We start from the raw sequence: 27,024 nt of genomic DNA on the forward strand, positions 1-27,024 counted from the left end.
CTGTAGATAAATGATGACTAATGCAGAGCAGCCCCAGCTTTCATGGTGTTTGTAGTCTATCCGGAAAGAAAAAAAAGAAAAACTTTAAAGACAGACTTCTCTCCCTGGTTTTTAGAACTCTCTCCAATATGGTCACAATTTTGTATCCTCCTGATGAAAACATTTATCTGACTTTTACAGCATATCTTTGGGTTTTTTTCAACGTAAATAAAAAAGCTCTATGAAGTGAGAGCATAATGGCTTTTAGAGGATTCTTAACACTAGACTCTGCAACTTTAAGCTTGGCACAAACTCTTTGTGTCTCAATCTCTTACTTTATAGAGATAGAATCTTGCTCTGTTGCCCAGGCCGGAGTGCAGTAACGCGATCATAGCTCCCTGTAACCTTGAACACCTGGAGTCAAGTGATCTTCCCATCTCAGCTTCCTGAGTGGCTGGGACTACAGGGTCAGGTCACCACACCCAGCTAATTTTTCTATTTTTTTGTGGAGACAAGGTATTGCTATGTTTCTCAGGCTGGTAATGAATTCCTGGGCTCAAGCGATCTTCCTGCTTCTGCTTCCCAAAGTGCTGGGATTATAGGCATGAGCCACCGCACCCAGCCTCAATTTCATAGTCTTTAAATGATAATGATAGGAAATAATTACTTACATGTAAGTATTTGCTTTGGGCTAGCAAAACCTAGTGGTTAAAAGCACAGACTCTCAGTCAGTCACACTGCCTGGCTCTGGGTCCTAGCTCTGCTCCTTATCAGCTATATGACTGTCAGGTCTCATTGCCTCGGCGTCTTCATCTGTAAAGTGGGGAGAATAATACTGGGAATGATTAAATAAGTTAATAAAGTAAAAAACCATTGAAACAGTGCCAAGCACACTGTAAGAGCTATATAAGTCTTAGCCATTTCTGTTAAATTTCTGTTATTACTTCTCTTTTCTTTTCTTTTTTGAGATGGAGTCTCGCTCTGTTGCCCAGGCTGGAGTGTAGTGGCAGCGTGATCTTGGCTCACTGCAACCTCCACCTCCTGGTTCAAGCAATTCTCCTGTCTCTGCCTCTTGAGTAGCTGGATACAGGCACATGCCACCATGCCTGGATAATTTTTGTATTTTTAGTAGAGATGGGGTTTCACAATGTTGGCCAGATCGGTCTCGAACTCCTGACCTCAAGTGATCCACCCGCCTCTGCCTCCCAAAGGGTTGGGATTACAAATGTGAGCCACCATGCCTGGCCAATTTCTGTTATTACTTTTCTTAATAATTGGCACTACTATTCATATTTTACCAATCAGGAAACTAAATACTTTGACCAGAGCCACGTGTAAGTGACAGAGTCAGGGTTCTAACCTGGGCATCCTAGTTTCAGAGGAGGCACTAGTAATTACTACTCTATACAGTCTCCATTATGGGATTTTGGTAATAATGTAGTTAAATAATATGTAATAAAATTTAAAACTATAATGCACTATGAATATTTAAGGTATTATGTATACTATAATGAGTTATGTTTGAAACAGTAATTTTTTTTCTTTTCCATCACTTAAAACCTTTTCACTAGACCAGCAATTACAAACAGCATTTTAACGGCGTTGTATAATTAGACAGTCCCTTCAGATACATGCATGTATTTACATTGCTACTTTCAGAGGATGGCAAAGTCAGTAATATCATTTCTATTTTGAAAAAGAGAATGCTGAGGATCAGAAAAGTTAAGTAACTTGCCCTCGTGTTCACAGGTACTAAATGAGAAAGTCTCCTAATGTAATTCCAAAGCCCCAAATGTCACCCTGTGTTTTGCTATCATACCCTGCTGTTTTCTAATGATTTATTTTTTAACAGTTTGAAAACTAATTTTATAATATAGTGTACCATTATAAATGTATATAAATATTAGTGTATCTTTGTGTACAACTGCATAACTACTTGAACTTATATTCTTTTTCTTTTTAAAGATTGTGATTGCTAGCATCATGTGCAGTTACAATAAAAATGACTGGATGGAACTTGCCAAAAAGTCTGAGGTAATGGTTACTTTCGTATATATTTATTTCATTTCTTCTCTCCTATTTTTATTAGTTTTAAATAAAGAGCTGCCATGAAAAATAATACAGTAGAAGTAAAATTGAATTGAAAATGTAACTTAAAACATTTCTATTATAATTTGTTTACCCTGTGTTTTCATTAAAATGATGGAAATGTAAATTTAAAAGGAATTTATTCTATAAAAGCAGTCCCTTGGATTTCACTCACTACCTAAAAATCCTTTATTCTCTGAATCCATACACTCTTTATTTGCATGTTAAGCAAACTGTATATTATGATGGATGCCATGATAAAATTTAATTCTACCTTTGAGAGTCTAACTTGATCTTACCTTGCCTTTAGGCAAACTAGTTTGACAGTAAGAGAAGAAATTTTGAATATAAAACTCTTGAATATTTAAAGTATAAAAGGTTCATTTAATACTATTCTAGTTTGAATACAGACATGCATAAAAGAGTGGGACAGAATGCTCCTGAATGGAACACTAGTCAGCAGGTTTTCCATAATATAAATTGAATCCTGCACAAATGCAAACAAGTAACCATGTGCCTCAAATTTGTATTTCAAATAGAAAAATACATACTTAAAATTATACACTTATGTCCATCATGCTGTCATGGAAAATAGTCTGGAGAGTCTTAGCTGGGGTTTCTTGAAAACCTCTCAGTAATATAGAAGACTAAATCTAACGATACCGATGAACTAATTGAGGCTACATTATAAAATACTGCAAAGCTATCTATAGTGTTCAAAAATGTTGATTATACATTTTATTTGGATATTTTAAAAATGAGAAAGGAAAAAATTACTTCTGGGACTTAGAGGGGTGAAATTAAACATGATCAGTAATTGGCCTCGTGATCTTCCGTGCTGGGTTCATTTGATACATGTATTTACCTAATTGACCATGAAATCTTCCACAGAGCCCGTGCTTGGCTTGAGCTGTGCCAATTTTAAGCTGACTATGATGAATGGCTTTATCATGCCGCTTGCTTCTCTGCCTTTCTGTAAGAACAAAATACTTTTCAAAAATTTTTTTTCAATATTAGACATTAATTTTTAAATAGGCAAGATTACTTTTTATAAGTCAAAAGCCTTTAATTATAAACAAACTGGCTAACCTAAAGATATCTTTCACATTTCATATGTTTCTTTAATTTCAGTTTTATTTAATATCACCTTCTAATTACTCTATAGCAAAAACATAAATAAAAAGAAAGGAAGAAAGAAAAAAGAAAGAAGGGAGGAAAAGGTATGCCTTTTGTTCAATCAAAACGGTCTGCAAAATCTCCCCATAGGAGAGCAGTCTGCATGACAAGAAGGTATGATAATATCAATTAAAAAATAAAAATCTTCACTATAATCCTAAATCTGGACTAGCCCAGGAGATATCACATAAAGGAAGTATCCCCCAGGCCTTCACAGCTTCTAGGAGGGTAATATTAAGCAGCATGATTTTATCACAGTTCATATGGTAGGCACCCAATAACATTTTATAGAATCAGTATTTGGTTTTGATTTTATGAATATGCTTCAAAACAGGTTAAAACAGATTTCCTTACAATGGAAAAATCGACATTAAAATCTTCAAAACCAACAAAAACATATTCAAGTCAAAGTTACTGTACTACCTAACATGTACATTTCTTTTGGGTGTGGTGGCATAGGGATGTAAGAAATCAGAGACACCACACCAGCACTCTTGCATGCCAACTGTTTTAAATTTAGCTAATGATGTGATGTGATGATGTATACTAAATCTTAAGTTTATAAAACCCTCTTTATGGCTGATTAATTCTTGAATTACACAATAGAGAGCTGAGGAAACCTGCTCTCAGCTTTTTGCTACTTTATCTGAAACAGAAATGACACATATGGAGCAGTAGAACCTTAGAATGCATACCTGTTTCATGTTGTCTTCTGTCTTCTTCAACCTGGCTTGACTTTATCATGTTTTTGAGCACCATAAAGAAGTTTCTACTGCTTGTGTCAAATCAGTAACATTGTTAGAATCTGGTTAGTTTTCTTGGTCCACGTACCTGACCACAGGTTCTCTTGCTTTTCTGGAACCTTAGTAGTATACTCCAAATTTATGCAAAAGAAGATTTATGAAACACCTACTATGTATAAAGTCCCTGACCAGCCAAAGCAAAGATGAACAATAGGGAGCAATCAGATATATGCCAAATTGAGCCATTGCTGAAGGTTCACAGTATTCACTTGTCAATGGATCTTTAATCCAGTATAGTCCATCTTGAATCAATTTCTTTCTTAATTTGTAATTAGCCTTGAAAATAGAGCCTGAGTCAAAGTTAATGTGAAAAAGCTTTATTGAAGTATGCAATCTCAGAGCAGTAAGACTGAGGAGAAAAGAAAAATGAGATGGGGAGAAGGGAAAACAAGCACAATATGGTGCATTCCAGAGCTGACCACAACTTCACAAGGAAATGCAGCCAATTGCTCGGTTATATGGGAGAGGGAATAGCACATAATCTCACAAGATGATAGAATCACCCATTCTCACATCACTTTCTAGGAAAGGAAGTGGAAGGAATGAGTCTACTGGCTCCTTCAGTCTCCTGTCTCTCACGGGTCCCATTTCACTCCATAGGGAAGCTAGATTTCCTAGCATGGGGTGTGATGCTTCATCCAAACCCAGAATTGAAGGGAAAGGCCAGAGCCTCCTGATCGGGTGTGGGCACTGGTGCTCCTGGAGCTCTCACTTTGACAGGCTCAGTGGAGGTTGTGACACAACCCACTCTCATCTGGAGGGAGTCTGTGAGAGTGGACAGTTACTGTAGGAGATGTGAAGATAGCAACAGGGACTCGGTTCCCCTTTGAACTAGCAGCAAAATTCCTGGGTGACAAGTAGTGCCATCAAATTTGAGGAAACATATAATTGGCTGTGGTCCAAAATGCATCATTACCAAGTTTATCAGCAATAGCTCCACTAATCTTCTTGCTCTCAACCAATCCAAATTCTTTCCATCTTTCCTAATTTCAGAACCCTTGACTTGACCATTAAGTGCTACTTGGCCCTTCCCCTGCCTGCCTCTCTCCAGTGTCAAGGGATCTGTTTTCTGCATTCCAGATCCTGCTGCCTTCTTTTCCTCCTCTAACATGTTCCCAACTCAGAGCGTTTGCTGTTCCCTTGGCCTGCAATGTTCTCTCTTCCTCAACCCTGAGCCTCCAACCACATAGGTTAAACCTCCCTGTCCTATATTCTAAGCCCCTGTCTTCAGAGGCCAGTTGACCAGATAGTTAATGAAGCTTAAGCTTCAGGGCATTTACTTGCATGGAGCATTTCCAAGTCCCTGTACCTAACTCTGTGTTTACAATGTTTGGTTATCATTTTTTCCTTAAAGAGGGTTTTCCAAATTACTTAAGCATTAGGCTCCCCAAAATCTGGATCTACCTCTGTCTGTGCTTTTCCTCTGTAGCATATAATAAAATGGTGATTAAGAATTGTGTCATTAGTCATTACTAATAGTTCCTCTGTCCTGCTTGTTAGAAATACATTATTTGTGTAATGTAAGTAGTGAAATAATGTCCATGGGGATCGAGACCCCTGTGTGGTTCACTGCTTAATCCTCAATTCCAAGCACAAGGCTTTCTCTACCAGCAGATATTTGTTGAATGAAGTAAAAAAGAAGTATACAGTTCGAGTATTGCCATGTGACAAACAAAAAGGAAGCCATTACAGAATAAATGGAAGAGTGATATTTTATTTGGCACCCATGAACTTGAAGGGTTTAAAATCCAATGAAGATGATTTTAAGTCAGGTACCTGATGAGGGATTGCCAAGGTTCTGACCACCTTTGGTAGAAAGAGACAAGGAAGATCCGGTAGAAAGGCACGGGCACTAAAACCAAGTTCCCACACTATTCCAACAGAGCCAAAATAAAACACTAACAAGCCAGGTTCCTATCAGTATTTTTTTTACCTGAATCTGGGCAGCAATATGTCATGAATTTAAAAGCTGTGAGAGTTAGAAATCTCAAATAGTTTGAGGTAAAAATCAGACAGAGGCACATTACAGAAATATGTAGGACCAGTTGGATATAAGTTTCTGAACAGGGACAGTAAACAGGACAGAATGGAATCACAGGAGATAGACACACAGCTGGAGATGAGAGATAGTAACTGACTTTATGTCCAGTGGGGCCCAAGCCAAGAGTGTTTTACCTTTCCAAGGTCTATCTCAGAGAGTTTTAAGATCCCGGAGAACTTTAACTCCAGTTTTGGATAGTTGAGACTAGAGGATAGCATTGCTACTTAGAAAGTCAACATCTGACCCCATGTATTCATTTAATGGAAGAAATTAAGAGGGATCCAATAATTGTGCCTTTCATGCCCCACTACAGTACACTGTTCTCACCCTACTTGAGCTCTGATGTCCTTTGCCAGCCCCTGTCACCCATGGAAGTCTTCCCTTCCCACTTGAGCTGTGATACACCACACCATGCCACGGGCCATGTAGACGTCCTTCTGGCTCTGCTCTGCGTAGGCTGTGACATCCCACACTGGGCCCTCATGGCTGCTCCTCAAATGGTCATGCTCACCTGCCTTACCTTGCCCTGACCAATGACTTCAGAGCTCTAGTGATCAGGAAGGTAAGGGAAAGAAAGGAAGAGGTAAGGAAAGAAGGAGAAGAGAGGAGAAGTGCTTTGTGCCTGATTTTGTTGTATATGTTGCACAAGGGTTTGTGGTTTTGCCACCTTAGCTTCTCTGGGTATTTTTATAAAGTGGTTCAGAGAATTTTAACAATTATACCACTGCCATATTCCAAGAATTTCTCAGGATAGTTTTCCTTTCCCTCCTGAAGTAGAGACAATGTAGGACCAGGTGAGTTATCTTAAATCATTTTCATATCAAGGCAGAGGAAGGACAAGTCAGAGGTCTAGTTGGATGGATAAATAAGTATTTAGATAGATAGATGATTGATAGGTAGGTAGATCGACAGATAAAGTATTTAGATAGATAGTGTACACCTTTATAGTATTTACTATATTCCAGAAGTCATTTACTTACTTTTTTTATCACTCCTCTTTAAACTTTTATATATGTTAAAGCTCTTATTTTTCTTTTCAGTTGACTTAAAACTGTAAAAAATAAACTTTCTTTTGGCACTTCTCATTTCCTGTATTAGCCTTGGAAACATTTAAAAATACATCTCCCTAGAATTTTTCTGTGCAAATATGAAATTTATTTATACCTTATAACAACAACTCTGTGACTTAGTTCCACTTTTTTAATATATTTTTATTTTTAATTTTTTTTTTGGAGTTCTAACGTATCACTGACTTGATGTTTTCCTCTTTTTTTTTTTTTTTTGAGGAAACTAAGGCCAAAAGTAGTGAAATAATGTATTCAAGTTCACACAGATAGGATGGAGTAAAAGTGGGATTCAAACCCATAGTTTGGCTCAGAGTCCACACTACACACACACACACACACACACACACACACTCTACTGCATGTAGGTGGATGATAAATAGATAATGTAGGAAATTAGTAACAGTGTATTTCCTATGTCACTGCCATCACTAGGCTATTTCATTTTATAACCATTTAGGTGAGGTAGAATCAACTCTGGGTAAGTGACTAAACTAAAAAGCTTGTGACTAACAAGAATCAGAATGCATGCCCAATTTCAGTTAATTTAACATTTCATGCTAATTCAGCAATTAAGGCTTTTTGAATGGTTAGAGTTGCTTGGAAATGGAATTAACTGCCTTTTAAGGTGGTGTGCATCCTGAGACAGGAATTTTCAAGCAGAGGCCACATAAATGTTCCTGTTCTCATGGTGTCACCTTGAACAGCATTGTCTGTTTTTGAGACTTGGATGCACATTTCAAAGGCCTTTCCAGGTGTGTTTGGTGAGTGGGCATTTGTATATGTGTATAATGTTGGGAAAATTATAATAATTAGTCATTGAAATATTTTTATATTGGACAGATGATTTTAAAATGTTTTAATTTTTGCTTCAAACTTGGAAGCTATGAGGATATCGAGCTGTTATGTTTTTTGTAACATGCTATGACAACTCCAGCCATAAAATAAGTGATTTGTAGTAAATTATAATAGTGGGCATAAATGCAGGTCCTGGACTCAAAATGCTTGGGTTAAAGACCCTACTATCAGCTATAAGCTGTGGGATGTTGGATAAATCACTTGAACTCTTTAAGTCTTACTTTTATCAATTATAAAGTAGAAATAATGATATATCCTACCTCTTAGAGTTGCTGTGAGGGTAAAGTAAGATAAAACATACAAAGGACATAATAAAGTGTCTGGCATGTTGTAAATGCTGAATTGATGTTAGCTATTATTATGTAATATGGTAGCTAGGTGTAAGTTTGAAATGGAATATGCATAATGTAAATATGTATACAATTACCTTGCAAAGCCTTATTTAATCCAAAATGATGTTGAATTGATTTGCTATTAATTGCTGCATTTCAGTTAAATAGAGAAGTCTAAAGGAAATATTTGAAGTAACCAGGAAATAATAAGAAACATGTTATAAGCATATATTTGCACTATACAGTCTTTTCGCTAAGCTGGTAATTACTGCAGGGCATGGTTTTGAGACAGGTCATATTATCCACAGTTGACACTTGAGCAGCTGGAGACAAAGAAGGTTGACTGACTTGTACACATCATCCCCAATTCCTTAGCTACAGGCATAAGATTTGAACTTAGGGTTCAGCAGGCTGTGCTCATCCATGCTCACTACCAAACCATCAAGGAAAGAGTAGCATGGTTTTCAGCAATTCTCAAATAACATGAAGACTTTTAAAATCGGATTAGGAAAGCAAAACCATAATGAAACCATGTTAAAAAACAGGCTCAATGATCAAATGGACTTTAACAAATGTGCAGAATAAAAAGCAGACTCACTAATGAATAAAGATAGGCAAGAAAATAAACTGAGAAATGACTAGCTGGAGTTCCTAAGTTTGTTGAGGTCCTACTTAACATTCATAGAGCAGGAAAAAATAGGTTAAAATCTTAAACAGTTAGGAAGGAAAGAGAAAGAAGAAACAACTGTTGCCCTAAAGAAAGGTCTAGTGTACGTAGAAAGTAGTGAACTATTTTTTAAGCCTTTGCATGTGATAAACCTGTTAAAATACTGTTGTAACCAGTTCAAGCTTCTAGTTGGCCTTACTGAAAAATAAACCATGGCACTGGAAAAATTATAGAAGTTAGGTAAAAGAATATAAAATTTGAATCAGCTAGTTTTTTTTTTTTTTTTTTTTTTTTTTTTTTTTGGGAAATGGAGTCTTGCTCCATTGCCCAGGCTGGAGTGCAGTGCCTGATCTCAGCTCACTGCTACCTCTGCCTCCCAGGTTCAAGCGATTCTCCTGCCTCAACCTCCCGAGTAGCTGGGATTACAGGCACAGACCGCCACACCCGGCTAATCTTTTATATATTGGTAGAGATGGGGTTTCACCGTGTTGCCCCGCTGGTCTTAAAATTCTAAGCTCAGGCAGTCCTCCCACGTGGGCCTCCCAAAGTGCTAAGATTACAGATGTGACCTACTGCACCCGGCCACTATAATAACCATTTTTTTTTTTTTAAGACTGAGTCTCACTCTGTCGCCCAGGCTGGAGTGCAGTGGTGTGATCTCAGCTCACTGCAAGCTCCGCCTCCTGGGTTCACGCCATTCTCCTGCCTCAGCCTCTCAAATAGCTGGGACTACAGGTGCCCGCCACCACACCCAGCTAATTTTTGTATTTTTAGTAGAGACGGAGTTTCACCATATTAGCCAGGATGGTCTCGATCTCCTGACCTCATGATCCTCCTGCCTCGGCCTCCCAAAGTGCTGGGGATTACAGGCGTGAACCACCATGCCCAGCCTGTAATAACTTTTAAAAGTGTTTTGTTTATTCTTCAAGTTATTTACAGAAGACTTCCCACACATTCTAAGATTCTCAAAATATTCTAAGAATACTTAGAATGAATTATGTTGTTCATTTATATAAGATCTATTTGTATACTAAGAAATTAATGATTTAAACAAGAAGGATTCCTATTACTACTAAGACAAAACTATCAATACTTCCTATTTCTTAGATAAACTATTTTAAAATATGATAATGTTGATTTTCAGTTAAAAACATTTTACATTTTGTTTATTCATTCTAGCTAGCCCACTACATTTTTCTTTGTATGCCTACTCCAAGTGTCGATTATTCAAAATTAGTAAGATTTGTGTCCATAAAAATAGAAGCTGTTTAGGAAAGAATAAATGTGATATCAAACAGATCTGAGTTACAATCTCTACTGTGTCACCTAATAACCAAGCTTGTCATTTAACCTCCCTATGCTTCAGTTCAGTTGCATGTAAAATTGGTATCATAATAATACAAAGATTATGAGAATTAGAGGTAACAAACATAAAGCATACAGAGCAGTGAGTGGCCCCTTATAAGCACTCAGTAAATATTTGGTGTGTGTTTGTTGTGGTGGTGGTGGTTGCTATATAGACCTTAATTTGAGAGAGTTAGAATATACCTCACAAGATAGCTGTGATACAGAAAACAGAATAGTTAACACTTGACAAATGTGACTTTTGTTATCAATGGTGAAAGCCTATTGGTATATAAATAAAGCTTTGCCTTTTCTTTAATTTTCCTTTCTTGTTTAAAGGATTCTGGAGCAGATGCCCTGGAGTTAAATTTATCGTGTCCACATGGCATGGGAGAAAGAGGAATGGGCTTGGCCTGTGGGCAGGTAAGGACCTTGACAGCTGCCACTAAGTATGTCAGTGTGACATAATAGGCCCCCGTTTGGATAGTTACTATACCTTAGGCAAGGAGATGCATGGATCAGATGACTGGCTAGAGACTTCCAGGTCTGCATTGTTTAAATATTTAGTGCTTAAAAAGTGGAAAATGAGGGAAGCTGAAATTATAGCAACTGTTTAGTTTTATTGAGGAAAATATCACATTATGTGCTTGACAGGAAGTAATATCATAACAAATAGTTTTTAAAAGCGCTGAAGCAGAATTAGCTGATTTCAAATGCAGTGTTCTTTATTCATTCCTGATGCTGATCCAGTTTCCCTGGAGCAATATACTGTACAAAATGCATTGTTCGTAGTGATTTTGTAGTAAATGGGGCACAGCACAAATTGCATTTTACATTTTTTAGCATATGATCATTATTCACTAACTGTGTTTGGGGAGTTGCAAAAAGACTTTGATGCTATTTTTATTTTGGATACAATAAATGGAACCTTCATACTAAAATACTTTCAAAAGCCTAATGAACACAATATGAAATAATATGTTAATATATAGAAAACACTGCATCTTTATGTAACTAGTTACAATGTTGGATGTTAAGGAGCATTGTAAAAACTTAACACTAAAAAGGTGAGTATTTTGCATCTCATAATTTAGCTTTTAAGCCCAGAAGGAAATGGTGTGAATTAAATAGTATGACATGTAGTAATTTCTGACAGATTTTCTAGTCTTGGAAAGTTTACTTTTATCTCCATGTCTGGCACAGGGCCTTGTACTTAGTAGATGCCCAGCTTTTTTTTTTTTTCTCTCTAGTCATCAAATTGATTTGAATTAAACTCAGAGGCCCTTAATTTGGGAGGACAAACATTTCTGCTTATTCAAATGAACATAGATTGCTATCTTTGTATTAGCAGTCAGGAAGAATTTTAAAGTACTTTGTAAATATTTAACATGCAGAATAGATTTGTGACTTAAGGAGAAACCGTGGTTATGTAACAACAGTAAAGGAAGGTCTAGTCAAATATTCTTCAAGTCTATTCTCTGTTCCACTCACAACAGGTTGCCCAGAAGATCAGTAACTATGATATATGTTAACAGAACCAAGACTCAGAACTACCCAGTATAGGGAAAATATCATGACATTGAGTCATGACTTTTATGAGTCACATGATTAGATATTAGCATGTTAAGATGGGTAATGTGATTACAATGAGAAGGATTCCTTAAAGGACACCTGGAATGGGGGCTGAGTTAGTATTCTTTTCCCATCTCAAGTCAAGATTGTCCCTCCACTCGTTTCACAGTCTCTGAATCTCAGAACTGAAATATTTTTTAGTTACATGGATAGAAACAGCTATGGAGGTTTTAAATCTATTGATTGCTTTGTTAGGGGAGAATGCAATTCAGTATTTCTCTCTTGCCACAAATATAACAATTATTTTGAAAATGTTACCCCAGTCCCACCTGAGTTTATTTTTCGGAGTAGGCTTTTGCTATATGAGCATATCTGAATTTCAGCCTTTAAGTGTCTTAGGTATATCCTTTCTAGAGAGTTATTTAGCCACATAAAGTTTTGCACAGCCTTTGGCTGAATGAGAATGCCAAATGCTAAAACTTTGCAGTCAGAGATATCATTAAGCTTTCTGAAAACTCTTGGAAAACACATGTTCCAAAAACCATGATATCTTGGCTGAAGAAAATTTAGGAACGTTTCCATTTCACTTATTAGTTATAATCTCTAAAACTGAAACCAATTCTTCCTATCAGCCAAGTTTAGAAATTTTCTTTTGAATGATATTCTCATGTACATTATATAATTGAAGAATAAAGCTAATTTAATCATTTTTGTTCCAACATATTTTAAATGATTTCTCTGCCTGAGGACACATGAATGTTCCATGTTTTAAATAAAGAGAAGTTAGAATATTAGTGCATTTTTTTAAAAAATGCTTTCCTGTGACTCTGACTTCCCAAAGTGAGCACTAACACACTCGGGCTTATTCATCTTTTCCTCTAGTTCCTTTTACCCCTTCTCTGCCTCCTGTTCCCATTGCTTCTCCTTTTACCTCCCTAAGTTCCAAAGTCTTGAACACTTGCCAGTTGGTGGGATGGAGACCTTATACTCAGTGGTGGGGGACTGAAGAGTCATTCTAGTCCCTCTTCCCCATTGCTATGTGGTCTTGCATTTCATCTGTTGAAAACTTACTATGTGCTAAGCACAGAGCTGCATGCATGGTCAGAGCCTGATCAATATTTGCTTCAAGAATTAGACATGCTATTGGTTCCATGGCTAAAATATTTATCTGCCAGAGACACCTTCTTGTTCAGTACACATTCCTCTCTAAATACCTGATTTTGTTCTCCTTTATCTCAAATATTTTCTCACAAATATTTAATGAGTGAAAAATGCTGCCTTTGCACCTAATTTGCTTATGTGTAATCAACATTATATAGATCTAACACTGATATATGTACACATATATATAGGCTCATATATGTACCTATATATGTAAAATAAGTGACTAAAAATCATGAAATTTATGAAGAGGAAAGGCCATAATCCATACTCTACAACATTATAGGTTCCATGTTTATTTATGAAATTTATAGAAACAGAATCTCAAGCTGACCTTGGGAAATTGCATTGTATATTCCTTCAAATCAAAGCTTCATATCAAATCTTAAAACACCTCAGCATGGCTGAGTGTTTAAAAGTAGTCTCATGTATTCATTCCATCAGCCATGTGTCACCTTGATCAAGCCACTTGCTCTCCTGAAGGATAAGTATCCATCTCTAAAATACGGGATTTGAACTAAATGATCTCGAAGTCGCCTTTAAGCTTTAATATTCTGATAATGTTAACATTAAAAATAGCAGGCCACTGTTATTTTTAAACTACCTTTAAAGAGCATTGTTAAAACAAAAACAACTAAAGAAATAAACAAGCACCTATTATGTTGCTCTTTTTTTAAAAAAAATAAGTTCTGGGATACATGAGCTGAACGTGCAGGTTTGTTACATAGGTATACATGTGCCATGGTCGTTTGCTGCTCCTATCAACCCATCATCTAGGTTTTAAGGCCCGCATGCGTTAGGTATTTGTTCTAATGCTCTCACCCCGCTGGCCCCCCACCCCCCAACAGGCCCCGGTGTGTGATGTTTCCCTCCCTGTGTCCATGTGTTCTCATTGTTCAACTCCCATTTATGAGTGAGGACATGCGGTGTTTGGTTTTCTGTTCCTGTGTTAGTTTGCTGAGAATGATGGCTTCCAGCTTCATCCATGTCCCTGCAAAGCACATACACTTGATTTTTTTATGGCTGCACAATATTCCATGGTGTATATTGTGGAAGACAGTGTGGCGATTCCTCAAGGATCTAGAACCAGAAATACCATTTGACCCAGCAATCCCATTACTGGGTATATACCCGAAGGATTATAAATCATTTTACTATAAAGACACATGCACACGTAAGTTTATTTCAGCACTATTTACAATAGCAAAGACTTGGAACCAACCCAAATGTCCATCAATGATAGACTGGATTAAGAAAATATGTTGCTTTTTTTAAAAACACTAACATTTCCTTAGCCTGCATTAAGGCAGTATTTTACTTGTGATTCTTGTTTTTACTAATGCTTACTCTAACTAATACTGCTCGCTTTTTGGTATATTTTACTTTGACGAATGAGAATCTGAGCAGCAGTTGCTCAAAAAAGCTATGATTGCTTAAGTAGACATCTTGTACTTAAAATGGCTAGGATAGAACCCTTGGTCTTTTATACTAGAGGCTGCACTTCCGTTTTAGTTAATGGTGTCAATAACCCTGAGGCTCAAGCAAAGGTGAAAATATCATTCAGTTTTGGTTGTGTTCATTCCAAAGAGTCAAAGTTGTATTACAGCGTGAAAAATAAAATACAACTCTTCTTCCATTCCCTCCCAACAACCCTCTGAAGCCGGATGAGTTTTTATTCCATTTTTCATAAAGTAGAGGCCCTCAAGTTTCCCAGGTCAAAGATCTGGTCAGTGGCTTCCCGACCCGCACTTTGATTTGATAGTAGCCTGAATAAAGGGCAGTTGTCTAGAACAGTTCCTAATAAGTAGGTATTCCAATATCAATGTTAAGTATCAGTATTATTAACTGAAAATTAAGTGCAGGATTATATAAGCTCTAAAGTTTGTTTATAATTCAATTTCATTTCTCTAAATATATGAAACTACAAGCAAACGTGAATCCACTATTTAGGTTCTGTCTCCTGCAACTAAAGGTGTTTCTCTGGTGTCTTAGCATTCAGATTTAAAGTTGTCTACATGCAATTTATATAAATCCATTTTCTGTAACAGCATATTACTTAATAGATGTAATTATATTATAACCAATTCTATAAAATTCAGCCGAAAGGACACCTTTTTGAGGTCTTCCCCTTTTCCTACATGCTACATGTTCTTATCACTTTGAGTACTAACCCTCTTTTAGCCTACTAAAATTACATTAAATTTTTTTACTTCCATCCTGCAGAACCTTCTTACCCAGTTCAGGCTAGTACTGAATAGACCTCGAGTAGGCCTTTGTGTTGTTGTGTTTTTAAAACTATTGCCAACAATAGGTGGCAAAAAAATCCTATTATTTCTGTTAAAATAATGACAAGATATGATCTTCCCTGGCCTGCATTGTCATGTAACAATAAGAAGGTAGACCTTAATTAGGCTCCTGTGACACTGTTTCTGGTACATGTAAATAGTATCAAACATTTGACTAAGAATATGTGTTCATTCTCAAACATGAATTTGACCAGTCTATTTCTTTCTGATTCACCTTTACATATCAAGACCAACCTTCCCCAGGAGTTTTTCTGAACCTCTGAGTTCCTGACATTGTTGTCTTTGGGCTGCCTTCTTTGGCCGGCAGTACCTTTAATTCTTAGACCTACCTTCAGCTATCAAAAGAAAAATAGTTGCCCAGGAGTTGTAAGTGGAGTGAGATATGTGGTAAGAGGCGTTGCCTTCCTGTTTTATCTTCCATGTGGCAATAAAGAAGAGCAAGACGCAGCATGCTCCACAGGACTTCTCAGTACAAGTCATATAATCCTCTTGGAATGATTTTCTTTTTGCTACCATCAGAAAACCTAAAGCTGCCTACTTCTTTTCCTTGAGTTGATGATGGGGCGTAGTAAAGCACAGAATTTTGTGACTGAGAAGAACCTTAAAGATTTTCCAATTCATCTCCCTTATATACAGGATAGGAATGAAGGACCAGAAAAGTGCCTAATCTGCCTTAGCCTAAGGTAACCAACTAGCAAGTCCCACAGCTTTAGTGCCTTTGTTACTGACCCCTGTCTGGTGCTCTGTCTAGTATTCCCAACTGTGTTATTTTGGTGTATCAAAAGTTTCTAGTCAAGCAGAAAAAGTCAGTGTACTACCCTGGCTACTCCCTACTATAACTTTTTGCATACAATTATTATTCCTTCTGCTTGGAGTTTATACCTTCTCAGCTGAAATTATCCAAATGGAAATCACCTTCTATTTCAAATGACATTCTAATTCATGAGCTGGTTGTATATTATCAGTCAACCAAACTTTCCATGAGGAAGGAAGAGTAATATATGTGAAAGGTTTAAAGGTAGAAACCCAATGCATACTCACATCTGAATCTGTAGTGACCTGGAGTTTGAATCACTGTCAAAGAATTTTATTTCTTTACCCAGTAGTTCCAAGAGGCTACAAAGATGTTATTACTCTAGCCCTCGATGGATCCCAATTGTTCAGTGGTTTGAATGCCTTCATTGTGGGTATGATTGCTAAAAAGTGCACAACTATTTAGTGTACACTAATTTAGTAATGATTTCTTTGGATAGAAAGTTCAAAAATGATAGTATAATCAGAGAGAAGACTTCTGTAGCTTTACAGGCAGAGTAAGGACCTGAACAAAGATGGCAATAACACTGTTATCATCTTGCCAACTCACGTTCCCCTTCCTGCATTTAATCATATTGTTCAATTCTATACATAGAATTTTTAAATATTAGAATGTTCAACTCAAACAGTCCAAACATTAGTTTTGTCATCAGAGAGACATATGAAGTCCTGCTTTCATGATGATTTAGCTAAGCCAGAATAAAAGGTTTAAAAGTGATAAACCTTAAAATTGAGTTTTAAAGATTATTGCTCCAAATACCACCCAGAGCAATACTTTAATAATTCCTTCATGATCTGTTCTGTGTTCAAACTTAATTTGCACAAAACTGTATGTTTATTTTTTAAAAAAGAGAGAGAGGCTTTGTTTCTGTTTCAACATGCCAACATTTTTTCATTAGACATTAACCGCAGATTATTACCCTTACCCTTGCCAGAAAGCAGACGTCTGTCATCAGGAAGAGAATCCAAACCAAGTGTGAGGACCACAGTGCCCTAGATGTGCTAGAATTTCCCCTGGGAAATAAAGTCTTCCTTCAGCAGCTGGGTTAACAGACCCTCTAGCTCATATGCAATGCAGTGTCCAGGGAGCAATGACCACAGCCCTGCTTGGATCAGACCCCCATCGATGTCTGTGGAGGGGACCATATGAAGACACTCTTTTAAAGCCAAAACAGCTGAGAAGTCATAGTATTTTCCATATTTCCCAGAGTTGAAACTCAGGAGTTTGGGAGTATAAGAAATCCCAAAGGTTAGAGAAAAGAATGTGGGATCCCCAGCACTTGTAAAATGCAACAAACTGAAGCCACAGTAACTTCCCTGGCTTCTCATGGGGAATCTAAGATGAGGATCACTGCTGAGTTCCGTTCGCTTTTTGATACTGCTTAGGTATGTGCTCCTGAGACATCCTCTGCAGGTTCTTGATTCCTCTCATTCCTTGTGACTTCAGCCTCTATGAGCTATGTATGTGGAGAATTATCCTGAATGTGATGTTTAGTTTATGCCATAATCAGCATGGACACATGTAGGTTTGGGCTAGAGAGTTGGAATTCCAGGTCTATGATTTGACTGGATAAGTATGGGATAGACTAGGTTGGCCTCAGTGGGATGATCCCCTGAGACATCACTTTTATAGGTTTGAAAATCATTGCACCATGAAAGAACATAGTTCTGTGAAGAAACATGAGAAATGACTGCATGGTATAAGCTTCTGCAAAAGTGACTAAAATCTGATATTAGCCATATACAGTGGATTCATTCTATTTTTGGTTTTCCTCATAGCATTATAATTTTTGAAGTTCTTTAAAATAAATTATCAATTTGTTTATGAGAAAAACTATCTCTAATAAAAAAATATTTGCTTTATACTATATTATGTTGCCCAACTTTTTATTTGATTTTAATTTTCAGCCATTTGAATAGACGTGGGTGCTTACATAAGTAGATAAACTACAGGAGATCTGTAAGAGACATTTATATAACTGTCAATATTTTGCCTACAGCTGGTTTTCTATGAGGTTTTCAATTATAGCTATTAACGTTTGTAGTGATATAAAAATGTTTGCTTCTTTTAAGAAATTATAATTTTTGTAGTCAAAAGCAACACCGTTTAAATCTAACTGAATTATCAGTTCTAGATCAGGAAATATTGTTGTTTCTGTGTAGCCCAACCATTATGTGGCAGTAATAAAACATTATATATAGGCCAGGCATGGTAGCTCATGCCTGTATCCCAGCACTTTGGGAGGCTGAGGCAGGAAGATTGCTTGAGCTAAGGAGTTTGAGACCAGCCTGGGCAACACGACGAAACCCTGTGTCTGCTGAACACACACACCCAAAAAATAGCTGAATGTGGTGGTGTGCACCTGTGGTTCCAGCTACTTGGGGGGCTGAGGCAGGAGGATCACTTGAGCCTGGGAGGCGGAGGTTGCGGTGAACTGAGATCACACAGCTGCACTCCAGCCTGGTGAATGTTACAGGAAAAACAGCTACCTATGTATTTTTTAACTTATTTTGGTTTTAATTGTTCTCATCATTTGTTTTATTCCAGAAATAAGCAGCAAAAGTATTTTTTTAAGTTTTTAAAAAATCACCCTCAAATATTTGTTCATATCACCGTGAGTTTGAGAAATATAGCAGAATTCTCTACGTATTTGTTAACTATAGCATAAGGATGAACTAAAAATGTCATAAAGAGAGACAGAGACAGAGGTGAGATGGAGGAGAGGCTATGGTCTTAGTTCATGATTTCATAAAGAGTTCAAGTAATGTAATGTCACAGAAGGATAATAGAGATTGTCAGGGCAGAGTCAAGACAAGGTGGGAAACCAAGATTGCTAAGAAATGAATATTGGCAGCAAAAGGGAGGGTTTAGTTATGTGATCCAACGAGCCTAGAATATTGGAAGAACTGGTGGACAAGACCGAATCATGTATTAGAAGCCACAAAAGACTCGAGAGTAAAGGAGGCTGAAGCGTATCAGGCTAAAAAGCAATATTGGACCAGAAAACTGGTACGCACTCAGCAGCTGAGAATAGAGGCAACAGAGTTCAAGATAAGGCAAGAGAGAAGATAAGGAATAAGACAAATTAAACGAAGTCATCAGAGGCACTACCTTCACAACGACCTTAAAATTAAGGTACTTCTACCTCAGAGAGAAATTTGTACACACTTCCTGCTGAGGTAGAGTCAGTCTTTTATGGTGCAGTCAGTTTAAGGTTTCCAACCGGGATGGGTGAGCTGTCAGGAAGGAGGCGTGTGGATTTGCCTGACTAGAGAAGGAGATAAGGTAAGTCAAGGAAAATAAATGTATTAAAATGATGGCATTTTACAACTTAAGAGTATTGGCTGAGCACTGAAGGCTCTGTGGCTTTTGTCATGATCGTTGGGGAAGCCCTATTCTCTGAGAACTATTACAACACCCCAGACAAACATGAGGTGATGCTTATTGATAATCACAGATTTCATACAAACATGACATTGTTTATATCGCAGAGATCTTATTGACAATTTTGTTTTATAGCTAACTTTGTTTTTGTTCTCTCACCAAAAACCACTTTAAGTATCATTATGCATAGTGAATATACGTACTCTACAAAAAAAGTTATCTTTAAGGAGAAATCAATTTAAAGCATGAATTACAATTTTACTCCCTTTGAGATGTCTTAAACATCTTTGACTCTTTCCTCATGTTATTTGTTATTTATTTTTTCTAGGGTTAATTGCCTGAGTTTTTGCCCGTTTCTCCCTGTTTGTTGCTACTGGATCTATTCAGAATTGAAAGTCCTCATAGATAGGTTGCAAATTCCATTAACCTTAATATGTGCTCATGATTCATCAGAAAAGAACATGCAGCTTTCTTCTCTTATTTGTGAAATGTCTAACCCTCTTTTAAGTGAATGGAAAACTTTGTTGCAATTTTCCTTTGCTAACCTTTTTGCTTTCCTTGGCCACACCAAAACCGTAAACAACATGGCAGACTTGCCACTCCTGTTTTTCCTGTAATTGTGTTTTGGGTAACATGGAAGAAATTGATAAATGAAGGGATAATAGTATCTCTTCTCTTTTAATGTCTATATAGATATAGATAAAGATATCATGGAGTACTACTCAGCCATAAAAAGAATGAAATCATGTCTTTTGTAGCAACATGGATGGAACTAGAGGTCATTATCTTTTTTTATATATATAATTTAAGTTCTAGGGTACATGTGCACAGTGGGCAGGTTTGTTACATAGGTATACATGTGCCATGTTGGTGTGCTGCACCCATTAACTCATCATTTACATTAGGTATTTCTGTAATGCTATCCCTCCTCCTGCCCCCCACCCCACAACAGGCCCCGGGGCGTGATGTTCCCTGCCCTGTGTCCAAGTATTCTGGTTGTTCACTTCCCACCTATGAGTGAGAACATGCGGTGTTTGGTTTTCTGTCCTTGTGATAGTTTGCTCAGTATTATGGTTTCCAGCTTCATCCATGTCCCTCAAAGGACATGAACACATCATTTTTTATGGCTGCATAGTATTCCACAGTGTCTATGTGCCACATTTTCTTAATCCAGTCTATAATTGATGGACCTTTGAGTTGGTTCCAAGTTTTTGCTATTGTGAGTAGTGCCACAATAAACATACATATGCATGTGTCTTTATAGCAGCATGATTTATAATTCTTTGGGTATATACCCAGTAATGGGATTGCTGGGTCAAATGATATTTCTAGTTCTAGATTCTTGACAAATTGCCACACTGTCTTCCACAATTTTTGAACTAGTTTACACTCCCACCAACAGTGTAAAAGCATTCCTATTCCTCCACATCCTCTCCAGCGTCTGTTGTTTCCTGACTTTTTAATGATGACCATTCTAACTGGCGTGAGATGGTATCTCATTGTGGTTTTGATTTACATTTCTCTGATGACCAGTGATGATGAGCATTTTTTCATGTGTCTGTGGCTGCATAAATATCTTCTTTTGAGAAGTGTCTGTTCATATCCTTTGCCAGCTTATTGATGTGGTTGTTTTTATATTGTAAATTTGTTTAAATTTTGTAGATTCTGGTAATTAACCCTTTGTCAGATGGGTAGATTGCAAAAATTTTCTCCCATTCTGTAGACTGCCTTTTTCTTTTGCTGTGCAGAAGCTCTTTAGTTTAATTAGATCCCATTTGTCTATTTTGCCTTTTGTTGCCATTGCTTTTGGTGTTTTAGTCATGAAGTCCTTGACCATCCCTATGTCCTGAATGGTATTGTATAGGTTTTCTTCTAGGGTTTTTATGATTTTAGATCTAACATTTACGTCTTTAATCCATCTTGAATTAATTTTTGTATAAGGTGTAAGGAAGGGATACAGTTTCAGCTTTCCACATATGGCTAGCCAGTTTTCCCAGCACCGTTTATATATCTTTTATGGCACCAGTATCATGCTGTTTTGGTTACTGTAGCCTTATAATATAGTTTGAAGTCAGGTAGCATGATGCCTCCAGCTTTATTCTTTTTGCTTAGGATTGTCTTGGCTATGTGGGCTCTTTTTTGGTTCCAAAAGAAATTTAAAGTAGATTTTCCAATTCTGTGAAGAAAGTCATTGGTAGCTTGATGGGGATGGCATTGAATCTATAAATTACCTTGGGCAGTATGGCCATTTTCACAATATTGATTCTTTCTATCCATGAGCATAGAATGTTTTTCCATTTGTTTGTTTCCTCTTTTATTTCGTTGAGCAGTGGTTTGTAGTTCTCCTTGAAGAGGTCCTTCACATCCCTTGGAAGTTGGATTCCTAGGTATTTTATTGTCTTTGTAGCAGTTGTGAATGGGAGTTCACTCATGATTTGGCTCTCTGTCTGTTATTGGTGTATAGGAATGCTTGTGATTTTTGCACATTAATTTTGTATCCTGAGACTTTGCTGAAGTTGCTTATCAGCTTAAGGAGATTTTGGGCTGAGACTATGGGGTTTTCTAAATATACAATCATGTCATCTGCAAACAGGGACAATTTGACTTCCTCTTCTCCTAATTGAATACCATTTATTTCTTTCTTTTGCCTGATTCCCCTGGCCAGAACTTCCAACACTATGTTGAATAGGAGTGGTGAGAGAGGGCATCCCTATCTTGTGCCAGTTTTCAAAGGAAATGCTTCCGGCTTTTGCCCATTCAGTATGATATTGACTGTGGGTTTATCATAAATAGCTTTTATTATTTTGAGATACGTTCCATCAATACCTAATTTATTGAGAGTTTTTAGCATGAAGGACTGTTGAATTTTGTCAAAGGCCTTTTCTGCATCTATTGAGGTAATCATGTGGTTTTTGTCATTGGTTCTGTTTATGTTATGGATTATGTTTATTGATTTGTGTATGTTGAGCCAGCCTTGCATCCCAGGGATGAAGCTGACTTGATTGTGGTGGATAAGCTTTTTGATGTGATGCTGGATTTGCTTTGCCAGTATTTTATCGAGGATTTTCACATCGATGTTCATCAGGGATATTGGTCTAAAATTCTCTTTTTTTGTTGTGTCTCTGCCAGGCTTTGGTATCAGGATAATATTGGCCTCATAAGATGAGTTAGGGAGGTTTCCCTCATTTTCTATTGATTGGAATAGTTTCAGAAGTACCATTCCTCTTTGTACCTCTGGTAGAATCCATCTGATCCTGGACTTTTTTTGGTAGTAGGCTATTAATTATTGCCTAAATTTCAGAGCATGTTATTGGTCTATTCAGAGATTGAACTTCTTCCTGGTTTAATCTTGGGAGGGTGTATATGTCCAGGAATTTATCCATTTCTTCTAGATTTTCTAGTTTATTTGCATAGAGATGTTTATAGTATTCTCGGGTGGTAGTTTGTATTTCTCTGGGATTGGTGGTGATATTCCCTTTATCATTTTTTATTGCATCTATTTGATTCTTCTCTCTTTTCTTCTTTGTTAGTCTTGCTAGAAGTCTATCAATTTTGTTGATCTTTTCAAAAACCCAGATCCTGGATTCATTGATTTTTTGAAGGTTTTTTAATGTCTCTATCTCCTTCAGTTCTGCTCTGATCTTAGTTATTTCTTGCCTTCTGATAGCTTTTGAATTTGTTTGCTCTTGTTCCTCTAGTTCTTTTAATTGTGATGTTAGGGTGTCGATTTTAGATCTTTCCTGCTTTCTCTTGTGGGCATTTAGTGCTATAAATTTCCCTCAACACACTGCTTTAAATGTGTCCCAGACATTCTGGTACATTGTGTCTTTGTTCTCTTTGGTTTCAAAGAACACCTTTATTTCTGCCTTAATTTCATTATGTACCCAGTAGTCATTCAGGAGCAGGTTGTTCAGTTTCCATGTAGTTGTGCAATTTTGAGTGAGTTTCTTAATCCTGAGTTCTAATTTAATTTCTCTCTGGTCTGAGAGACAGTTTGTTGTGATTTCTGTTCTTGTACATTTGCTGAGGAGTGCTTTACTTCCAACTATGTAGTCAGTTTTGGAATAAGTGTGATGTGGTGCTGAGAAGAATGTATATTCTGTTGATTTGGGGTGGAGATTTCTGTAGATTCTATTAGGTCTACTTGGTGCAGAGCTGAGTTCACGTCCTGGATATCCTTATTAATTTTCTGTTTCATTGATCTGTCTAATATTGACAATGGGGTGCTAAAATCTCCCATTATTATTGTGTGGGAGTCTAAGTCTCTGTAGGTTTCTAAAGACTTGCTTTATGAATCTGGGTGCTCCTGTATTGGGTACATATATATTTAGGATAGTTAGCTTTTCTTGTTGAATTGATCCCTTTACCATCATGTAATGGTCTTTTTTGTCTCTTTTGATCTTTGTTGATTTAAAGTCTGTTTTGTCAGAGACTAGGATTGCAACCCCTGCTTTCTTTTTTGCTTTCCATTTGCTTGGTAGATCTTCCTCCATTCCTTTATTTTGAGCCTGTGTGTTTCTTTGCACGTGAGATGGGTCTCCTTAACACAGCACACTGATGGGTCTTGAATTTTTGTTCAATTTGCCAGTCTGTGTCTTTTAATTGGGACATTTAGCCTATTTACATTTAAAGTTAGTATTGTTATGTGTGAATGTGATCTTGTTGTTATGGTGTTAGCTGGTTATTTTGCCCGTTAGTTGCAGTTTCTTCCAAGCATTGATGGTCTTTACAATTTGGCATGTTTTTGCAGTGGCTGGTACCAGTTGTTCCTTTCCATGTTTAGTGCTTCCTTCAGGAGCTCTTGTAAGACAGGCCTGCTGGTGACAGAATCTCTCAGCATTTGCTTGTCTGTGAAGGATTTTATTTCTCTTTCACTTACGAAGCTTAGTTTGGCTGGATATGAAATTCTGGGTTGAAAATTCTTTTCTTTAAGAATGTCGAATTTTGGCCCCCACTCTCTTCTGGCTTATAGAGTTTCTGCCGAGAGATCTGCTGTTAGTCTGATGGATTTCCCTTTGTGGGTGACCTGACCTTTCTCTCTAGCTGCCCTTAACTTTGTTTCCTTCACTTCAACCTTGGTAAATCTGACAATTATGTGTCTTGGGATTGCTGTTCTCGAGGAGCATCTTTGTGGTGTTCTCTGTATTTCCTGAATTTGAATGTTGGCCTGCCTTGCTAGGTTGGGGAAGTTCTCCTAGGAAATATCCTGAAGAGTGTTTTCCAACTTGGTTCCATTCTCCCTGTCACTTTCAGGTACACCAATCAAACATAGATTTAGTATTTTCACATAGTCCCATATTTATTGGAGGCTTTATTCATTTCTATTCACTTTTTTTTCCCTAAACTTCTCGCTTCATTTCATTCATTTGATCTTCACTCACTGATACCCTTTCTTCCACTTGATCAAATCAGCTATTGAAGCTTTTACATGCGTCATGTAGTTCTCGTGTCATGGTTTTCAACTCCATCAGGTCATTTAAGTTTTTCTCTACACTGTTTATTCTAGTTAGCCATTCATCTAATCTTTTTTCAAGGTTTTTAGCTTCCTTGTGATGGGTTCGAACATCTTCCTTTAGCTCAGAGAAGTTTGTTATTACCAACCTTCTGAAGCCTACTTCTGTCAACTTGTCAAAGTCATTCTCCATCTGGCTTTTTTCCACTGCTGGCGAGGAGCTGTGATCCTTTGAAGGAGAAGAGGTGCTCTGGTTTTTAGAATTTTCAGCTTTTCTGCTCTGATTTCGCCCCATCTTTGTGGTTTTATCTACCTTTGGTCTTTGATGTTGGGGTTTTGGTGTAGATGTTCTTTTTGTTGAGTTGATGTTATTCCTTTCTGTTTGTTAGTTTTCCTTCTAACAGTCAGATCCCTCAGCTGCAGATCTGTTGGAGTTTGCTGGAGGTCCACTCCAGACCCTGTTTGCCTGGGTATCACTAGCAGAGGCTGCAGAACAGCAAATATTACAGAACAGCAGATATTGCTACCTGATCCTTCCTCTAGAAGCTTCATCCCAGAGATGCAGTTGCCTATATGTGGTGTCTGTCAGCCCCTAGTGGGAGGTGTCTTCCAGTTAGGCTACACAGGCATCAGGGACCTACATGAGGATGCAGTCTGTCCATTCTCTGAGCTCAAACATTGTGCTGGAAGAAGCACTATTCTCTTCAGAGCTGTCAGACAGGGACATTTAAGTCTGCAGAAGTTTCTGCTGCTTTTTGTTCAGCTATGCCTGGCCCCTGGAGGTAGAGATTACAGAGGCAGCCGGCCTTGCTGAGCTGCCGTGGGCTCCACCCAGTTCGAGCTTCCCCAGCTGCTATGTTTATCTATTCAAGCCTCAGCAATGGCAGATGCCCCTCCACCTGCCGGGCTGCTGCCTCATAGGTTGATCTCAGACTGCTGTGCTAGCAGTAAACAAGGCTCCTTGGGCTTGGGATCCACTGAGCCAGGTGCAGGATATAATCTCCTGGTGTGCCATTTGCTAATACCATTGGAAAAGCACAGTATTTGGGTGGGAGTGTCCTGTTTTTCCAGTGCCATCTCTCACGGCTTCCCTTGGCTAGGAAAGGGAAATCACCCGACCCCTTGTGCTTCCCAGGTGAGGTGACACCCCGCTCTGCTTCGGCTCGCCCTCCATGGGCTGCATCCACTGTCCAACCAGTACCAATGAGATGAACCTAGTACCTCAGTTGGAAATGCAGAAATCACCCGTCTTCTGCATCGATCATGCTGGGAGCCGCAGATCGGAGCTGTTCCTATTTGGCCATCTTGGAATGGAATCCTAGAGGTCATTATCTTAATTGAAGTAACTCAGAAACAGAAAGTCAAATATTACATATTCTCACTCATGAGCAGGAGCTAAATAATTTGTACACGTGGACATAGACGGTGGAAAAATAGTCATTGAAGACTCGGAAGAGTGGAAGGGTAGAAAAGGGTTAAGTTATTAGAAACTACTTAATGGGTACAATATGCAGTATTTGGGTGATGGCTATACAAAAAACCGAGATTTCACCATTATGCAATATATCCATGTAACAAAACTGCATTAGTATCCCCTAAATCTATTTTTAAAAGATAGTACTGGAAGTCTTTACCAGACCAACAAGCAAGAGCCTTACCAGACTAATCAAGCAAGAGAAAGAAATTAAATGCATGCATATAAGAAAATAAGTTAAATTGTTGCTGTTTACTAACATGATCTTATATGTAGAAAATTCTAGAGATTCCACCCAAAAAAACCACTGTTAGAACTAATAAATTACCATAGTACAGTTGCAGCATACAAAATCAATAAACAAAAATAAGTGATGTTTCTGTACATTAACAATGAACTATATAAAAAGAAATCGAAAGGAATCCATTTAACCAAGGAGGTGAGAAACTTACCCATGCACTAAAAATTGTAAAACATTAATGAAAGAAATTAAATACAAAATTTAATTT

General features: G+C 37.5%; 1 protein-coding gene across 3 annotated transcripts in view; it reads left to right on the top strand.

The window, feature by feature from the left end:
• The window catches only part of DPYD (dihydropyrimidine dehydrogenase), an 844,938-nt gene that overhangs the window by 546,608 nt on the left and 271,306 nt on the right, over positions 1-27,024 (top strand). For all 3 annotated transcript variants that reach the window (XM_007977863.3, XM_007977867.3, XM_037982468.2), the window contains 2 exons: positions 1,945-2,013; positions 10,692-10,775. In XM_007977863.3, coding sequence (XP_007976054.3) covers positions 1,945-2,013; positions 10,692-10,775 — 153 coding nt within the window. The remainder of the gene's footprint in view (positions 1-1,944; positions 2,014-10,691; positions 10,776-27,024) is intronic.

The sequence above is a fragment of the Chlorocebus sabaeus genome, chromosome 20 (assembly GCF_047675955.1).
Source record: "Chlorocebus sabaeus isolate Y175 chromosome 20, mChlSab1.0.hap1, whole genome shotgun sequence".
NCBI lineage: Eukaryota > Metazoa > Chordata > Mammalia > Primates > Cercopithecidae > Chlorocebus > Chlorocebus sabaeus.